General features: G+C 48.2%; 1 protein-coding gene across 1 annotated transcript in view; it reads right to left on the minus strand.

Annotated features, from left to right (window-relative positions):
* Positions 1–5,385: 5,385 nt before the first annotated feature.
* Positions 5,386–16,645, minus strand: part of rybpb (RING1 and YY1 binding protein b) — a 48,061-nt gene continuing 36,801 nt past the window's right edge. The window contains exons 3-5 of the mRNA XM_086197273.1: positions 9,508–9,813; positions 9,086–9,184; positions 5,386–8,148 (exon numbers count right to left, since the gene is read on the minus strand). Coding sequence (XP_086053399.1) covers positions 7,899–8,148; positions 9,086–9,184; positions 9,508–9,813 — 655 coding nt within the window. The 3' untranslated portion in view covers positions 5,386–7,898. The remainder of the gene's footprint in view (positions 8,149–9,085; positions 9,185–9,507; positions 9,814–16,645) is intronic.

Raw genomic sequence — 16,645 nt, forward strand, 5'->3', positions numbered from 1 at the left:
TCTGACTCCTGTGCACTGAACCCGGACTGAATAAACTGACTGAGCTTGAACTTCCCTGTCTGCTTTTGCATTTTGTGTCCTTCTGTCTCAGAGTACTGACACCGAGATGTGTAAGTGTACCTTCTGAGGTATTACATAGTGGAGAGAGATCAGGGAAAATTTTGTTCAGTCTAGTTTTAGAATGTGATCTCTATATTGGATCATTTAGAGTCGAGCGTTAATTGAGCAAGACTTAAGGTTAGTTAATACCTCATCCCATGTTTTATCCCCAATCTCAATCGCATATGATTTAGGAGCCTGCTGGACATTGTGTCTCAATTGTAAATATCTTAAGAACTGAGACTTTGAAAGAGAATTTGGACTTTAGTTGTTCAGAGGAGCTTAAGTGTCCAACAAAGGTCTTTAAAACTAACAATACCCATACAGCTCCACACTCTGAAGGCTGTGTCTGTAAGAGATGGTAAGAAGGCATTGTTCAGCCTGATTGGAGCATGTACTGAGGTGTTTGGAAGCCTAAGAGATTTCCGATTTGATTCCAGATTCTAAATATTAGAACAATTTTTTTTGTGGTTATTTTAATGCCCAGGTATTTCACATAGTCAGAGGCTATCTTAAAACATGTAGATGACAGGAATGGTGGGTCCGTGTCATTAGCTATCGATAGGAGCGGGCTCATCTGCCAGTTAACAGCATGACTGGAGACCTCTCCAAAGCAGTCGATAAGCTGGAGTGGGTGCGGTATTGACTGTTCAGGGTCAGTTACAAAAAGGGCCAGATCATCTGCATATAAAGAGATCTTATGATATAATATGCCCAGCGCTATAAGTTTAATGAGGACATGCTCCCTCATGCTAATTGCTAACGGTTTGATGGTCAATGCGAAGAGGAGTGGCGAGAGTGGGCACCCCTGCAGCATCCCCCTCTGCAAAGGAGAGGAGGGTGACCTAGCCAGGTTCGTGAGAACAGATGCTATAGGTTGAGCCTACAACATGCGCACCCATGAAATAAAAGACAGACCAAGACCAAACTCCTCCAGAAGCCTCAAGAGAAACTGCCATTCCACCTGGTCCAGAGCTTTTTCTGCATCTAGACACAGGATGGCTTGCTTAGAAAGGTTGTCAAAAGGAAAATGCCCGTAACCCATCTAACATTAAAGGAGGAGAATCTATTCAGGATGAAACCCGTCTAGCCAGTGTGAGTGACAGATTCTACTGTATATCTTATTTATACCTATTTGCAGGTATTGTAGCGAGTACCCTAAAATCTAAGTTCTATTCTGCTATGTTAGGGAGTTGCCTGTGCTTCTATATAATGATTCTAACTGTGAGATGTTGGAGCCACCATATGTTGACTAAGTTATTGGAAGTGGTAGGATTATTTAGGACCATAGAAGTGTTAGAGGGGTTACTTATTTTGCTAGCTGACCTGTCAAGATGGAAGTCAAGAATTATGTTGTTGTGAAGTCATGTTAAGGCCCATTTATGCTAATGTTAAATACGCATACAGATACAGACGGAGCCTTTTGAATGTACTCTGCCCTCATTTCATCCGTATTCCTGCAAGTTTCCATGAAACTTATGGATATGAACCAAACGGAGCAGTACCACCGGATATCGTGGGGGCAGTGTTGCTATTACTCCCTGATATGTAGCTCTACTGAGACACAAAGAAGAAATAGCCACGGTGGAACTTTTTGAAGAGACTTTGTGTGAGACTTGTTGTGCTGCATGTGGGGGGACACCTGGCAAAGCAAGTTCTTGAATGTCCCGGCGAACATCCCAAAGTATTGAAAATGAAGCTTGTCATTAATTTCTTTCATCGGCAGTTCTTGTAAAAAGAATCCTCTGTCCCCCAGTCACAATGTATTTAAGGGCCTCATCCACCACTGCCTCCTACAACACTGCCTCTGTAGGTAAGTATGTGAGCAGTGATGGTAACATCGTTTGAAATGGATGCATACATTTCCATACGTACGCTGAGTATAAATGGGCCTTTAGCTGATCTGTCCTGCTGTGAGCATCAGCAATTAAGTTATCAAGCAGGAAGCAATCGGCATCTTCTGGGGTGTTGAAAATCATGTCAATGTTGGTGCCTTTGGTAATTCAGAGCTGTGCAGGATTGGGGAATCTGGTGTGCATCCCAGCGTTATTGAATTTCTTCCTCACCTCCTCGTATGGCCAGCACCACATCATTGTCTCCGCCAGGGAGTTTGTGGATCCATTTCCCGTCGTAGGTCAGAGGGATGTTCTCTCGTGCCAGCTGCAGTATTTTCTCCCTCATCTGAAAGCTGTGAATCCTAGCAATCATGACACGGGGGTGTTCTCTGGCGTCAGGTGACTGCACTGTCAGCCTCTATCAGGGGGGAAGAGAATGAGACACAGCGAGTCGCACAAAAAGTTGGCAAAAAACTCCACTATCTATTTGAGCTCTCGTACTTTGAAATGCTCCCAACCATAGACAGACACAAAGACTTGTACCAGACTTCTGGATGGGAAAAATGCATTCTTCCTGGTGGCCAGTAGGAGCTGACTCTGTAGAGGGAAGAGCGCCTTTGATTGGACAGAAGTCTCCAATAAATACCTACTTCATGGTTTCAATCTCTAGTTTCAAGTTTCCTCAAAATAGCATTTTGTAACCCATGAAAAATAAGATGTAATGCAGGTTGACCTTTAGGGCGGGGCTACCATGTGATTGACAAGTGGCTACCTTAGCTAACTGATCAGAATAGTGGCTATCCACCCTTTCACCCCATCATGGGAGGACAAGCTTCTGCTGAGCAGGAACCACGTCCAGGTAGAAGAGTCTGATATCAAGAATTCTACCAGCAGCTGGAGAAGTCTGGACTGGAGACACCACAAAGGCTCCACTCATGGCAGCACAGAAGCAGGACTAGGACCAGGACCAGATGGGTAGAGACCGGGTCTAGACCACCAGCCAGGACCGCAGGAGCAGGCTGGGCCAAGACCCCCCTGAGACGGTTCAGCTCATAGCAGCAGAGGGGAAATGCAGGCAGGCTGAGCCTCTATGGAGCACCAGAACTAAGTGGTCAGTGGGTCAGAACCAGAACCAAGTGGTCAGTGTAAGATTGGCTCTGTTGATGAGGTTTTAATAAACTCAACAGCTTCCGTTCTGTTCTGCTTCATCTGCTCCCTTGGCTCTTGTCAGACCTCATCCACATCCACAAGATGAAGACAAACATGAACGTTCCTCCGTCATACGTGTGGTGCTGTACGGAAGAGGATCCTGAAGCCCTCCATCACCTGTGTGAGCGCTGCTCCAGTGCTGCATCATGCGTGTGTGTCACGGTGGTGTGCTGTAAACTATTGATGAAGCTGGGAGGAGTGTGAGGCTGGTGGAGAGCTTCACCTGGAGCTCACCTGGATCTCTGATATGTGTCACCACCCTCCCTCGGGACTCTTAGGTGATGGCTACGGTAAACACCCCTCAGATGGGTTTAATGTCTTTAGTGTCTTTTTCAAGACACTGAAAATAATTCAGCTTTTTTTTCTAACTGAGGGTGTGACGTCCGCTGCAGACGTTGTGACTGGTCTTCTCTCGTTCAATGGAGCCGCATTACTTTATCATTTAGGGTTATTACTGCTGAACAAATGGCTTCTTGCTGCCTGTCAGCCTGCAGTGTGTAATCATTCCTGACCTTCTCACTGAGCGCCATGTTTCAAGCATGTGGAGTGTAAAATATTCACCCTCCTTCATTATTAATGGGACCAAAGTGCGTGGGATGCACCAGCCATTTAATAACTGTGGTTCCACTGAGGAGGGAGCTGACAGAGATGGTGCAAGTAGACGTGCGGAATCGAACATGATGTGTGGCAGCAGCACATGGTCTCAGGACAGTTAGCGTGTGTGGGGGGGGTGAGAGGGACACACATATAAATATGATAAATATGGTGTTTTTTTAAATGTGCTCTGTACAGCGACCCTGAGTGCCAAGAAAGGCGCCTTTAAAAAAAAAAGTATTATTATTGTTAATATTATTAAATAGATATTAGCGCCCGACCCACATGGAGTTTTTGGGGCCGATGCTGATTTCGATATCAGGAAATAAAAAATTCCAATAACCAATATATTGGCCGATTCAATTGTTTTCTACATTCTTCATATAAAAAAAGACAAACTACCTGCTCTTGATGGCTTAACTGTAGTCCAGACACTAGTTCCAAAGATTCAGACCTGAGGGCGACGCCCACTATCCTCTCAGTAATCACAAAGACGTCTCTGACAGGGTCAGCATTAACAAAGTGACACATTTACTGCAGTAGAACTGATGGTGGTCTGTTACTGGTGTGTATCACATGACCCCGTGTGTCACAAGGAGGTCCGTGAGCGTGTAGGTGACTGGCAGGAGGACACACAGCCTCAGGAACGCCTCTGGTTGAACAGGGTCGAACCACGACTCCTGGATGTCCTCTCCACCTGCAGCTCTACTTCCAGGGCTGAATTAAGGGCCCAGCACGTCATCTGGCACCACTGCTGCCTTTACCTCTCACATCTCCTCAGCTCCTCTGTCAGCTCCTGGTGCTGCTGTCTCTTGGATGCTCCATCTATCACATCACCTTACTGTCTTGGTGGTCCATCAGCACATTAGTCAGCCTGGATCTGGATGTCCCCCAGGATCCTCGCTGGGTTGTTCTCCACTAACTTAGGAGAGTCCATCCAGCCTGCTCCGGGGGTCCTGTCTGGTCTTTTGTCTCTGTCCTGCTCTCCTGCTCTCTCTCCGTCCCCACTGATCCTGGATCTGCTCCACCCTCCTGCCTTGTAAAGGAAGGTTCTGGTGGCTGCTGTTGCAGGATGTGCTGCTGATGGAGAATTGTTGGGTGGAGGTTCATTGAAGGAGGGAGGTGCTGGACCTGCTCTACTTGGACAGAGTCAGGACAGAACTTTGGTTGGGGTTTGGAGCCACACAGATAAAGCTGACTTGACTTGTTTGTGTATACAGTGAGGTTTTAAGAAAAATGCTAAGAAACAAAACTGTGAGGGTGCATGTATGAAGCAGAGAATGTAGCAAGGCCCGACCCACAGACGCCGCCTCATGGCCTCCGAGAGAAAAGTGACTGTGACTGCTGGGTTCTCAACACTTCATGTGTTTAGGTCATCACCAGTGACAGAGGAGTGCCGCAGCATCAGCATCCACCTCTGAAGAGACGGATGATTGACGGCTGATGCTAGTGTGTCATTGTGCTGCCGAGGCACTTGCTCTCTGTCTCTCACTCACACTCACACACACGCACACACTCACACACACACACACACACACACACCTACTTGTGGGAAAGCTGCTGCAGATAAAACATGCATGAACACCAAGAAGGCACAGGACAGCCAGGAAATAGATAACTTTAACAATTTTATTTGTGAAAAACTACAAGCAAAATTCATAAATAGACATTTCTATTTGAAGCAGAGGAAAATGATCAGGTTAGCCTAGAAGCGCAAAGTCGTGCACATGCCAGAAACATGTATTATTTTAACATTAGAAGCTAGACAAGGAGCTGTGATCTGCTGAAAATGCTGCGTACATTTCCTCCACACCAGGAACAGAATGTGACCATTTCACAAGGGGAAACAATGACACATCAGCTAGAATTAAAACAAACAGAAAAGAAAAACTCAAATTGGATTAAACAAAGAGCGGATTATTGTACTGTCCTACTTTTTTCACATTTTTCTTAAAACCGAGCAATAACTTTTAAAAGCATTGTAACAAGACATTTTTCATAGGAAGAAATGAGTTTGTATAATACATGTACTTGGAAATTCACGATTAAGATTATACAGTCAGAAAACAAGCATTCTATATTTGGGTCTCTGACAAACAAAGCTAAAAAATGTAACCATCTTTACACAGTAAATTAAGGTTACTGGTCGCACACAAGAACAGAACTGCTTGCGTGGAAAAGGAAACAAGAAAGAAAAGACTTCAGGCCTTTTTTCATAGTGTTTGCACCTTTAAAAATTCTATGTACAAGCAATAATTCATATACTCAGCAAATGGCCATTTGTCAGTAATGAAACAAGGGATTCTTTCAGGTGGAGTCAGGTGACGGGGAGCAGGTAAGGCAGGTGGAAAGATGGCTTGTCAGGCCCGTTTCTAGCAGGGAGTCTGTCTCAGGAAAACTGAACAAACCATTTTGGCTTTTCTTCACTTTGAACACTGATCCCACTTTTATGTGCAACAACAGATAATTGCACAGCAGCCGCAGCGGAAGAGCAGCGCACGTGATCTCCTGGGCTTGCCTTCGCCACATCCTGCCTTAGAGTCTCCATATTTGGGATATTTAGCTTCACCTAACCCAGGAGCAGCTGGAGTGGAGCTACAGGGAGGGTCTACAAGAGAGATGGGGTGCATGGACCCAGCAGGCCCTCTCAGCTGCCCTCTCACCCAGTCAGGCCTGAGAGTGTGGAGCCGCTGGTGTTCTGGGACTCAGCGCTTTTAGCCGTGCACAGGGATGAGTGGACAAAAAGAACACCGTTACCATGGATTATATTAGTCTTTATTTAAACTGTTATCATCTCACACATTAGATAATTGCATTTCAAATTGTTATTCATCTTTCTATGTATCACGTCATTATGAAATTCCTTTGGTCCTTCAATAAATAAAACTAAGATATCATATACACATTTATTCTTTATACATTTTCATACAGTTAAAAGAAAATCATGTTTGTTCTAGAATCAGCTAAGGTGAAAAGTGAATTAAAACCCTTAAATAAGCCAACTGTATTCTATCGACTACAGCAATATTTTTTACCTTCAATAACAGGAGTCTTAAATTAATATAAAAAAACAATCGAATTGTCAATCTTTTCAGATTTAAAGAAAAATATTGTCTTTGCACTTCTTTCTGGGATTTCAGGTTGAGAGAATGCAGATTCAAAGTCATCTTAAGGAGCACAATGAAAGAAAAGTGAACTCGCTTCACAACACAGTGGGTTTTTGTTACAGTTCACTATGGTTTCACCACGAGGAACTGCCTTGAACCGTCCTTCAGTCAACAGAACGCCGGCTTCAGAGCTGGGACGACCGCTCGGCCCTCAGCCGGAAAACTCAACACTTGAGAAATGGAATGCAGAAAAATATCAACAGCTTTTAGTGTTTTACACAACAGCCTACACTGTACAGTTCATGAGATGCTGCAGAGATGTGCGCTAGCGAACGAACTCACAGACCATCGAGGAGTCTGAACTCCAGGTGACCTTCTGATGCACACGGACCTGGACACGACGAACAGGCGGCGGTCCCAACAGTGTTCAGGGTGAGACAGTGTTGCTGCCAATTTGATTCATCAGCACTTTGTCACATTGAGTGAATCCCAGATCTGCTTCACAGTGTATCTAGCACCAGTGTGTGTGTGTGTGTGTGTGTGTGTATGTGTGACTGTAATAAAAACACTGACGGAACGATTGGGCGGCAGAGCTACACAGCAAAGCGTCAACATAAAAGGGAGAATATCAAAGTATACAGGTGCAACAGGTAATAAATAAGGGTAATAATAGTTATTAAAATGATGGTGGTTATTGTGCCCAGCGGAGAATTTTTTACAAAAACAAAAACATTGACTTGGCCTCACATCCACATACAAATATAAAACAATACATACAAGTGTCTGGATGCTACCGTGGGGAGTTCTTCCGTAAAGCCCAGCTCTCCACGCCTGTGCCAGGCCTCGTCAAAGGTCCCTGAGCAGGGCCTTCAGTTCCCCGACTGGCAGGCGCACTGCTGCTCCTCTCAGCATCCGGGGTGGTCATGGAATGGAGGCAGGGCAGCAGTGGGGAGGATGAAATTTCTCCCCTTATGGGATCCATAGAGTCCAGAAACGTGGGGGGAGAGGGGGGAAGCGGAGCAGGGTGAGGATGGAGGGGAGTGGGGCCCGGAACTCAGAACGACTCCTCGTGCTCCACAGAGAGATCGCCTTTAGGGGTGGAGGCGCGGGACGAACCCTTGTCCATGCTCTCGGAGCCAGAGCTCTGGTGCTGCTGTTCAGAGCCTGCGCTGGACGTGATGGTGGACGAGGACGTGGATGAGGAGCGAGTCTTCTCCTTAAAGTCTGTTATGATCACCGTCACGTTGCCTACGGTGATGGCCAGCTGCTGGGCGGTGCTCCGGTCGATGTTCTTCAGTTTGGGCCTGAGAGCAAAAATAACAACAGTCATTTGGGGGGGGGGGGTGACACACCACCCACAGCCATGAGAGTGTGTGAGGGTGATACACACCTGTGGATGTGGGCGTGTGTGAGGGTGATACACACCTGTGGATGTGATTGTGTGAGGGTGATACACACCTGTGGATGTGATTGTGTGAGGGTGATACACACCTGTGGATGTGGGCGTGTGAGGGTGATACACACCTGTGGATGTGATTGTGTGAGGGTGATACACACCTGTGGATGTGATTGTGTGAGGGTGATACACACCTGTGGATGTGATTGTGTGAGGGTGATACACACCTGTGGATGTGGGCGTGTGATACACACCTGTGGATGTGATTGTGTGAGAGTGATACACACCTGTGGATGTGGGCGTGTGTGAGGGTGATACACACCTGTGGATGTGATTGTGTGAGGGTGATACACACCTGCGGATGTGGGCGTGTGTGAGGGTGATACACACCTGCGGATGTGGGCGTGTGTGAGGGTGATACACATCTGTGGATGTGAGAGTGTGTGAGGGTGATACACATCTGTGGATGTGGGCGTGTGTGAGGGTGATACACACCTGCGGATGTGGGCGTGTGTGAGGGTGATACACACCTGCGGATGTGGGCGTGTGTGAGGGTGATACACACCTGCGGATGTGGGCGTGTGTGAGGGTGATACACACCTGCGGATGTGGGCGTGTGTGAGGGTGATACACATCTGTGGATGTGAGAGTGTGTGAGGGTGATACACATCTGTGGATGTGAGAGTGTGTGAGGGTGATACACATCTGTGGATGTGAGAGTGTGTGAGGGTGATACACATCTGTGGATGTGAGAGTGTGTGAGGGTGATACACATCTGTGGATGTGAGAGTGTGTGAGGGTGATACACATCTGTGGATGTGAGAGTGTGTGAGGGTGATACACACCTGGAGATGTGGGAGTTCTTGTTGGTCTTGTTTGCCGATTTGCCAGACTGTATACTTTGTTTATCACTGGGTGGGCTTTGATGGCTGTCTGATTTGGGTCTAAAGGACAACACACACACACACACGTAAGGACAACAACAACACAACAAGTGTGTGTGTGTGTGTGTGTGAGAGACAGAGACAGAGAGAGACAGACAGACAGCGAGACAGACAGAGAGAGAGACAGACAGACAGAGAGACAGACAGACAGACAGCGAGACAGAGACAGACAGAGAGAGAGACAGACAGACATACAGAGAGAGACAGACAGACATACAGAGAGAGAGACAGACAGACAGACAGAGAGAGAGACAGACAGACAGACAGAGAGAGAGACAGACAGAGAGAGAGACAGACAGACAGACGGACAGAGAGAGACTGACCGGGTCTTTTTGCTGCCGGGCTTCTTCGTGACAGCTGGACTGATCTCCTTCTCCCTGTCAGGTTTGTCTTTGACTGGCTGGTCCTTGTCACTCTTCTCCTTCTCGAGAGTGTCACCTTCTGGCCTAACTCTCTCTGGACGCTCCCCCTCTGGACGCCCATCTCCGTTGGCACGCTCTCCGTCGCCGTCTAGGCGTTCCTTGTCTGTGCGCTCACTTCTCTCCCTCCGCTCCTTCTTGGGTGGGGGTGGCATGGGGTACTGCTGGGCCACCTGCTGGGCAACCAGTTGGGAGTTGATCCTGGGTTTCCTGTTGACAAGAAGCCAGGCGCAGACATGGATTAGCTGACTGACCATGAACGCAGGCACGCAGGTGGAGTGTACTAACCCTTTTCTTTCCTCACTCTTGGCAGGATGTCTGGAGCAACCCCCCACCCAGAACACTTAATCCAGAAAGAGGAGCAGAACATTTCCCTCTTGACCTTTTTAATGGTAATTAACCCTTACGTGAACCAAGAACTTCTACGTCCCCCTTTTTCCTTCAAAGACTCCAGTCATCGACTCTTATTCACCCTGACCCACAAACTTGTAATTCCAGTCAGGAGTGCTCGCCAAAGGGGGGTCTCTCACCTCTCTGCGACTTCTACCCCCACAGAGCGTAATAAACATTCGCCTTGTGGAAGAGACCCGAGATCATGAACTGGGGATGCATTGTCTGATCATGTGAAGATGCTCCCTCTTTCTTAGGATGTATGGGTGCTTCAACCTTCCAGTATAAAACTGCTTGCGTCAATTAGAGTGTTCATGTGATTGGAGGTTCTGTGTCACTGTTAAACGAAGTACAAGAGGAGGAACCAACACCCACAGATGAAACCTGGACTCTGGATCAAGGGATGCCACCTTGTAACTGAAGTCTCTGTCACAGAATTCCTCACTTAACTTCAATCACACACACACACACACACACACACACACCTGTGTGTAAGGACATGACGTCAGGAATATTTCAGTGTCTGTAGTGAAGTTCCTTGCTGTCACTGTTGTCATCACACTGAGCATCTGATTCTCTAGAGGACCTCTGTGTGATGCGTGGTTGCTCTCTGTTTAACACAGTAGTGTCTGAGGAGTAGCAGCGCTACCCAGTTGCTGGGCTTGGTTGGCGCTCATGTGACGTCACAGCGCCCTCATACACAATGAATGGACTTCCCCCGCGCAGCCTGCGCCTTGCTCGTTCAGTGTGAAACCGCCTTGACACGGAGTCGTGCCCATGGGCGCATGTTGGCATGCGAGGCGTTTCTGGTTGGCTGACAGACGGACACCTGGGTCACGTTACCAGCATTGTTAGTTCTGATTGGTTAAAACCACGCTGTTCTGCTTTCACGGAACGAAGAAAGAGAAAGAAAACAAAACAGAGGGCAAAATCAAAGAACTCGGCTGCTGGCGACCTGCTTTGGCAAAGGGCGTGCGTACAGTTCTGGCAAGACTTTTGAGCCACTTTCACCCCTGCTCCCCAGAGGCGGACCAGTTTACTATAATAGTCGAGACATCATCCGTTGCATTTGGGTTCGGGGGCTCTCTTCAGCACTTCTTGCCTTTTTGCGCGAGCTCCTAGAGCGGCTGGTCCACCTCTCCCCGTTACCTTTCTACTGTGCTTATTTTACTTGTTTCTTTGTTCTTTACCTTTAGACAGAGGTTTTTTTGGTACACTGAGTTTGGTACACTCATTTTTGAGTTCATGAAGGCATCGTTCTGCGTAGCATTTAAATTCTTGATTTTCTATTTCTGTTACTCTTCATCGATCGCGGCTCACGGTCGCTACACTACTGACCTCCCGTGAGCCTCGCACCTCCATCCTGACCAGTGAAGAGAAGCCACCTTGTGCCTGAGAAGAGCAGCTTTGTTGAGGCAGCCAGCAGCCTGAGACCAGACGGTAGTGAACCAACGCGCTTCCCTTCTCCATCCAATGAATCCCAGCGGGAGCCACGGTTGTCCAGGCGGAGGCTTTGGAGGCCGTCTTCCCACCAGCTCGTGGAGAGGTATCGTACATCGATGGGAGCAACCCAGCTGAGAACGTAAGCCGGTTATGTTGGTTTTCAAGCTGTCACAATCACAAAGATCAGCGCTGCATCTGTTCAGGCCTCGATCGCTCTCTCTCTCTCTCTCTCTCACTGCTAACGCTGCTAGACTCCGTAGAGCCTGGTCAGCCTCCGTTCAGTAGTCTTCGTTTGTTCGTAGGTCACTGTCGTTCATCCTGCACACCTTTTTACCTGCTACCTTTGCCGTCCACTTCTACAATTCTACAATTTCATTTAGCAGACGCTTTTGTCCAAAGCGACGTACAACACAAGCAAGAATTTAGACTGAAGGAGAAACCCATAGTAGCGCAAAAGTGCTTCAGTTGTGATTTGGTCACAGGTACTGCCATCTAGTGGCAGAAGAAGTGTCGCCCGCCCCCCCTCCCTCTTTTTCTTTTTTTTTCTTTTTTTGGACAAACATACAACATCACACAACCCAGTTAGTGCTACATAGTCACTAAGTGCTGGGTCTTGGACCCTCTGACTGATTCCACCACAGGACAAAGAGGAAGCTCAGATCAATCTAACAATCAGGGCCTGAGCATGAAGGTTCTTCAGGTGAAGACCCTATCATGTTTGCTCAGCAGAGCAACACATCAGCAGCACTAAAACACAACAAACACCCACTAAACAGTGTCCCAGCCCCCCTAAACCCATGAGGCAGCTGGGCCAGACGGCCTGGAGCCGGTTTTCACATCCACACCATTCAAAACCTGGTCCTGGACTGTTCTCGCTGTCAATGAGCGCATAGTCTAATTTCACCCCCTGAACATGAATGAAATTCGCTGAAATTCGGCACACTTGTCCAGTCTGGCTAAACATTCACTAATCTCACAAAAAAACAACAAAAAAGTCTATAGCGCCACCTACAGAGCCACACAACTATAAGATAATTTTAGGTAATTTGCAGTGCTATAACTCCTCCCAGGAATGTCCCACAAACATAGGACCAACACTGTTGGACTCGTCTCATGAAGACGAACAATTCCTACACTCTGACCTACCACCTATCTACAACAGAATGTCCACAAATTGGACAAAATGAGCACTTTTTTTACTCCCCGAACAAAATCTTTCTCCTCCTAGGGCATTAATGGTATCGCTTCCAAACTTTCACACATTAATCACACAACTGTGCTCTTCAAAAATCTTTAAAAGTTTTTACGTGAATTACTCGGTTTCCATTTTACAACCCGTCAAAGTGGGGGAGACACGTTTCACCTTCCAATGGAAGCCGATGGGGAGACGGTGTCCTCTCAGGTACATACTGTCAAACAAATGCTTCTCACGTCTACACCATCCATCCCACAGCTCTACCAACCACACCACTGCATTCCTGACAAAAACCCCTCCAAGAACATGGTGTTCTGTGTCCCTCTGGACCAGCGTATGCAGACTTCTTCCTCTTGTCCCACTCCAGTCCTGGTGCTCCTCCTCTCTCTCCACTCTAGCACAGATCAGAGACAGAGCAGTGGGGGAGGGGTTCTTAAAGGGCCAGCTCTCAGCTCTGCTCTCACTCTAACACAGATCAAAGACAGAGCAGTGGGGGAGGGGTTCTTAAAGGGCCAGCTCTCAGCTCTGCTCTCACTCTAGCACAGATCAAAGACAGAGCAGTGGGGAGGGGTTCTTAAAGGGCCAGCTCTCAGCTCTGCTCTCCACTCTAGCACAGATCAGAGACAGAGCAGTGGGGGAGGGGTTCTTAAAGGGCCAGCTCTCAGCTCTGCTCTCACTCTAGCACAGATCAGAGACAGAGCAGTGGGGGAGGGGTTCTTAAAGGGCCAGCTCTCAGCTCTGCTCTCACTCTAGCACAGATCAGAGACAGAGCAGTGGGGGAGGGGTTCTTAAAGGGCCAGCTCTCAGCTCTGCTCTCACTCTAGCACTGATCAGAGACAGAGCAGTGGGGGAGGGGTTCTTAAAGGGCCAGCTCTCAGCTCTGCTCTCACTTTAGCACAGATCAAAGACAGAGCAGTGGGGGAGGGGTTCTTAAAGGGCCGGCTCTCTGCTCTGCTCTCACTCTAGCACAGATCAAAGACAGAGCAGTGGGGGAGGGGTTCTTAAAGGGCCAGCTCTCAGCTCTGCTCTCACTCTAGCACAGATCAAAGACAGAGCAGTGGGGGAGGGGTTCTTAAAGGGCCAGCTCTCAGCTCTGCTCTCCACTCTAGCACAGATCAGAGACAGAGCAGTGGGGAGGGGTTCTTAAAGGGCCAGCTCTCAGCTCTGCTCTCACTCTAGCACAGATCAAAGACAGAGCAGTGGGGGAGGGGTTCTTAAAGGGCCAGCTCTCAGCTCTGCTCTCACTCTAGCACAGATCAAAGACAGAGCAGTGGGGGAGGGGTTCTTAAAGGGCCAGCTCTCAGCTCTGCTCTCCACTCTAGCACAGATCAGAGACAGAGCAGTGGGGAGGGGTTCTTAAAGGGCCAGCTCTCAGCTCTGCTCTCACTCTAGCACAGATCAAAGACAGAGCAGTGGGGAGGGGTTCTTAAAGGGCCAGCTCTCAGCTCTGCTCTCACTCTAGCACAGATCAAAGACAGAGCAGTGGGGGAGGGGTTCTTAAAGGGCCAGCTCTCAGCTCTGCTCTCACTCTAGCACAGATCAGAGACAGAGCAGTGGGGGAGGGGTTCTTAAAGGGCCAGCTTTCAGCTCTGCTCTCACTCTAGCACAGATCAAAGACAGAGCAGTGGGGGAGGGGTTCTTAAAGGGCCAGCTCTCAGCTCTGCTCTCACTCCAGCACAGATCAAAGACAGAGCAGTGGGGAGGGGTTCTTAAAGGGCCAGCTCTCAGCTCTGCTCTCACTCTAGCACAGATCAAAGACAGAGCAGTGGGGGAGGGGTTCTTAAAGGGCCAGCTCTCAGCTCTGCTCTCACTCTAGCACAGATCAAAGACAGAGCAGTGGGGGAGGGGTTCTTAAAGGGCCAGCTCTCAGCTCTGCTCTCCACTCTAGCACAGATCAGAGACAGAGCAGTGGGGGAGGGGTTCTTAAAGGGCCAGCTCTCAGCTCTGCTCTCTCTCTAGCACAGATCAAAGACAGAGCAGTGGGGAGGGGTTCTTAAAGGGCCAGCTCTCAGCTCTGCTCTCACTCTAGCACAGATCAAAGACAGAGCAGTGGGGGAGGGGTTCTTAAAGGGCCAGCTCTCAGCTCTGCTCTCACTCTAGCACAGATCAGAGACAGAGCAGTGGGGGAGGGGTTCTTAAAGGGCCAGCTCTCAGCTCTGCTCTCACTCTAGCACAGATCAGAGACAGAGCAGTGGGGGAGGGGTTCTTAAAGGGCCAGCTCTCAGCTCTGCTCTCACTGTCTGATCAGACTCAGGCTTCTAACTCCTCAACTACAAGGCCTCCACCCTGGACCAGGGATTCAGGCCAGGGTCAGGCCCTCACAACGCTGCTTGCAGCTTGAATTCATGTCTGATACTCTGATACTGTGCCTTCATTGCTTTGCTGGAATTATTACTTTGTTTTACGTGTTTTCTTATTTGTATTAATTCCTCTTAAAATTCCGAGAAGTGTTCCAACCAGTTTATATCTTTGTATGCAAGCCACTGACCTGCAAAGAACTCATTCATGAGCTACAACCTGAGACTGATCGTTTTCTCATTGGACGGAACTAAATTACAGCAAGTGGTGCCCCGAGTAACAACTGTTAAACATTCTAAAGATACATCATCATCAGCTGATCAAGTCACGACACAGTCACGCAGGCGCAGGTACACAGGCGGCGTGAGGCGGGGTTACCTCACTAGCTCGCAAATCACGGGGTGGGACATTTGCAGCACATGACTGAGGTCCAGCCCCCAAACAAAAGGCTTGACACAGCTGGGCAACTACTCAACAGAACATATCTGGGGGCAAGTGTGTGTGTGTGTGTGTGTGTGTGTGTGTGTGTGTATGAGCATTTTGTCTTAATTATTGCGATGAGTTTGTCATCTCAAGCTAACTACAGATGTCTGCCATCAGCCCTCATGGTAACCGACCCACATCTTCCAACCCAACACCAAACCTTCAGCTGGGTTTTACTTTTCTACAGCAGCTCATCATCATCATCAATTTTGGTCAACTCCAGCCAGGCTTTGTTGCTAAGAGCTTCAATAAGCTCATTTCCTCTCTCTGGTTATTGCCAGGTTTACACTGATATTCCACATTTCTGTTGGAATTATTATTAGGATCAGTATTCCACCTCTGCGCATGGACAGCGAGGTGTAAGAGCAGGCAGTACAAGGCTGGAGGGGGGATGGGGTTGCCGATCACAAGTTGATGGATGAGGACATAATAGAGCATCATGTTGTAATGCTCATACCACGCTGGGATCAATAGAGCAGCAGTGGGGACTGCTGATGAGCCCTGAACTGCTGAAAGTTGGGAAGCATTACTTGCTTCTCAACTTTCACAGCTTGTGCGGTACTATAATAGTTAAGGTACTGTTTTATATCAGTACAGCCAGGAAGTGCTGCTGGGTGAGCAGCATCTCTTCCCAGGACTGACAGCAGCCCCTTGAGTCCCAGCAGGTCTATAATGCGTGAGGGTGACGCAGAGCTGAACAGGCAGAGACATTAAGAGAAGTTCCTCCATGTCTGACCCTGCTGTTCCCAATTCTGCCTCACTACGAGGACATCATGCTGACAACTGTGTGGGAAATCACTGGGTGCTTTCACCACCAGACTCATAATTCTGATGGAACATTTCCATCATGCCACTGACTGTTTTCCTGTGCCTGCAGGCCACCATTAAAAGGTCAATCACTCTTCAAATTGCAGAAACAGCATGTGGACAACCATGAACCCTTTTTCTTTGAGTCTCCAACCCACAGACAAACATGAACAGTCCAGAGAGACCAGAAATCATTTTCCTTGGAAGGGTGGGCTGTTAGCCAAGGAGGTGGGCGATGAATGAGAGATAAATAAGACTCGTGCCTCTCCAGCCTCCTCGGAGCTGACGCGCTGGTTGAGACTCCAGATTCGTGTCAGTGGTAGTTAGGAGATGATTCAGTGCCAGCTGTAAGTCAGCAGCAAGTCGCTGCTGGCAGCAGGGAGCTACCATTATTTACTGACCTGCACACACATCACGGCCTCCACA

The sequence above is a fragment of the Aulostomus chinensis genome, chromosome 3, assembly GCF_037954235.1.
Source record: "Aulostomus chinensis isolate RoL2024-O1b breed Wild chromosome 3, RoL_Achi_v1.0, whole genome shotgun sequence".
Lineage (NCBI taxonomy): Eukaryota > Metazoa > Chordata > Actinopteri > Syngnathiformes > Aulostomidae > Aulostomus > Aulostomus chinensis.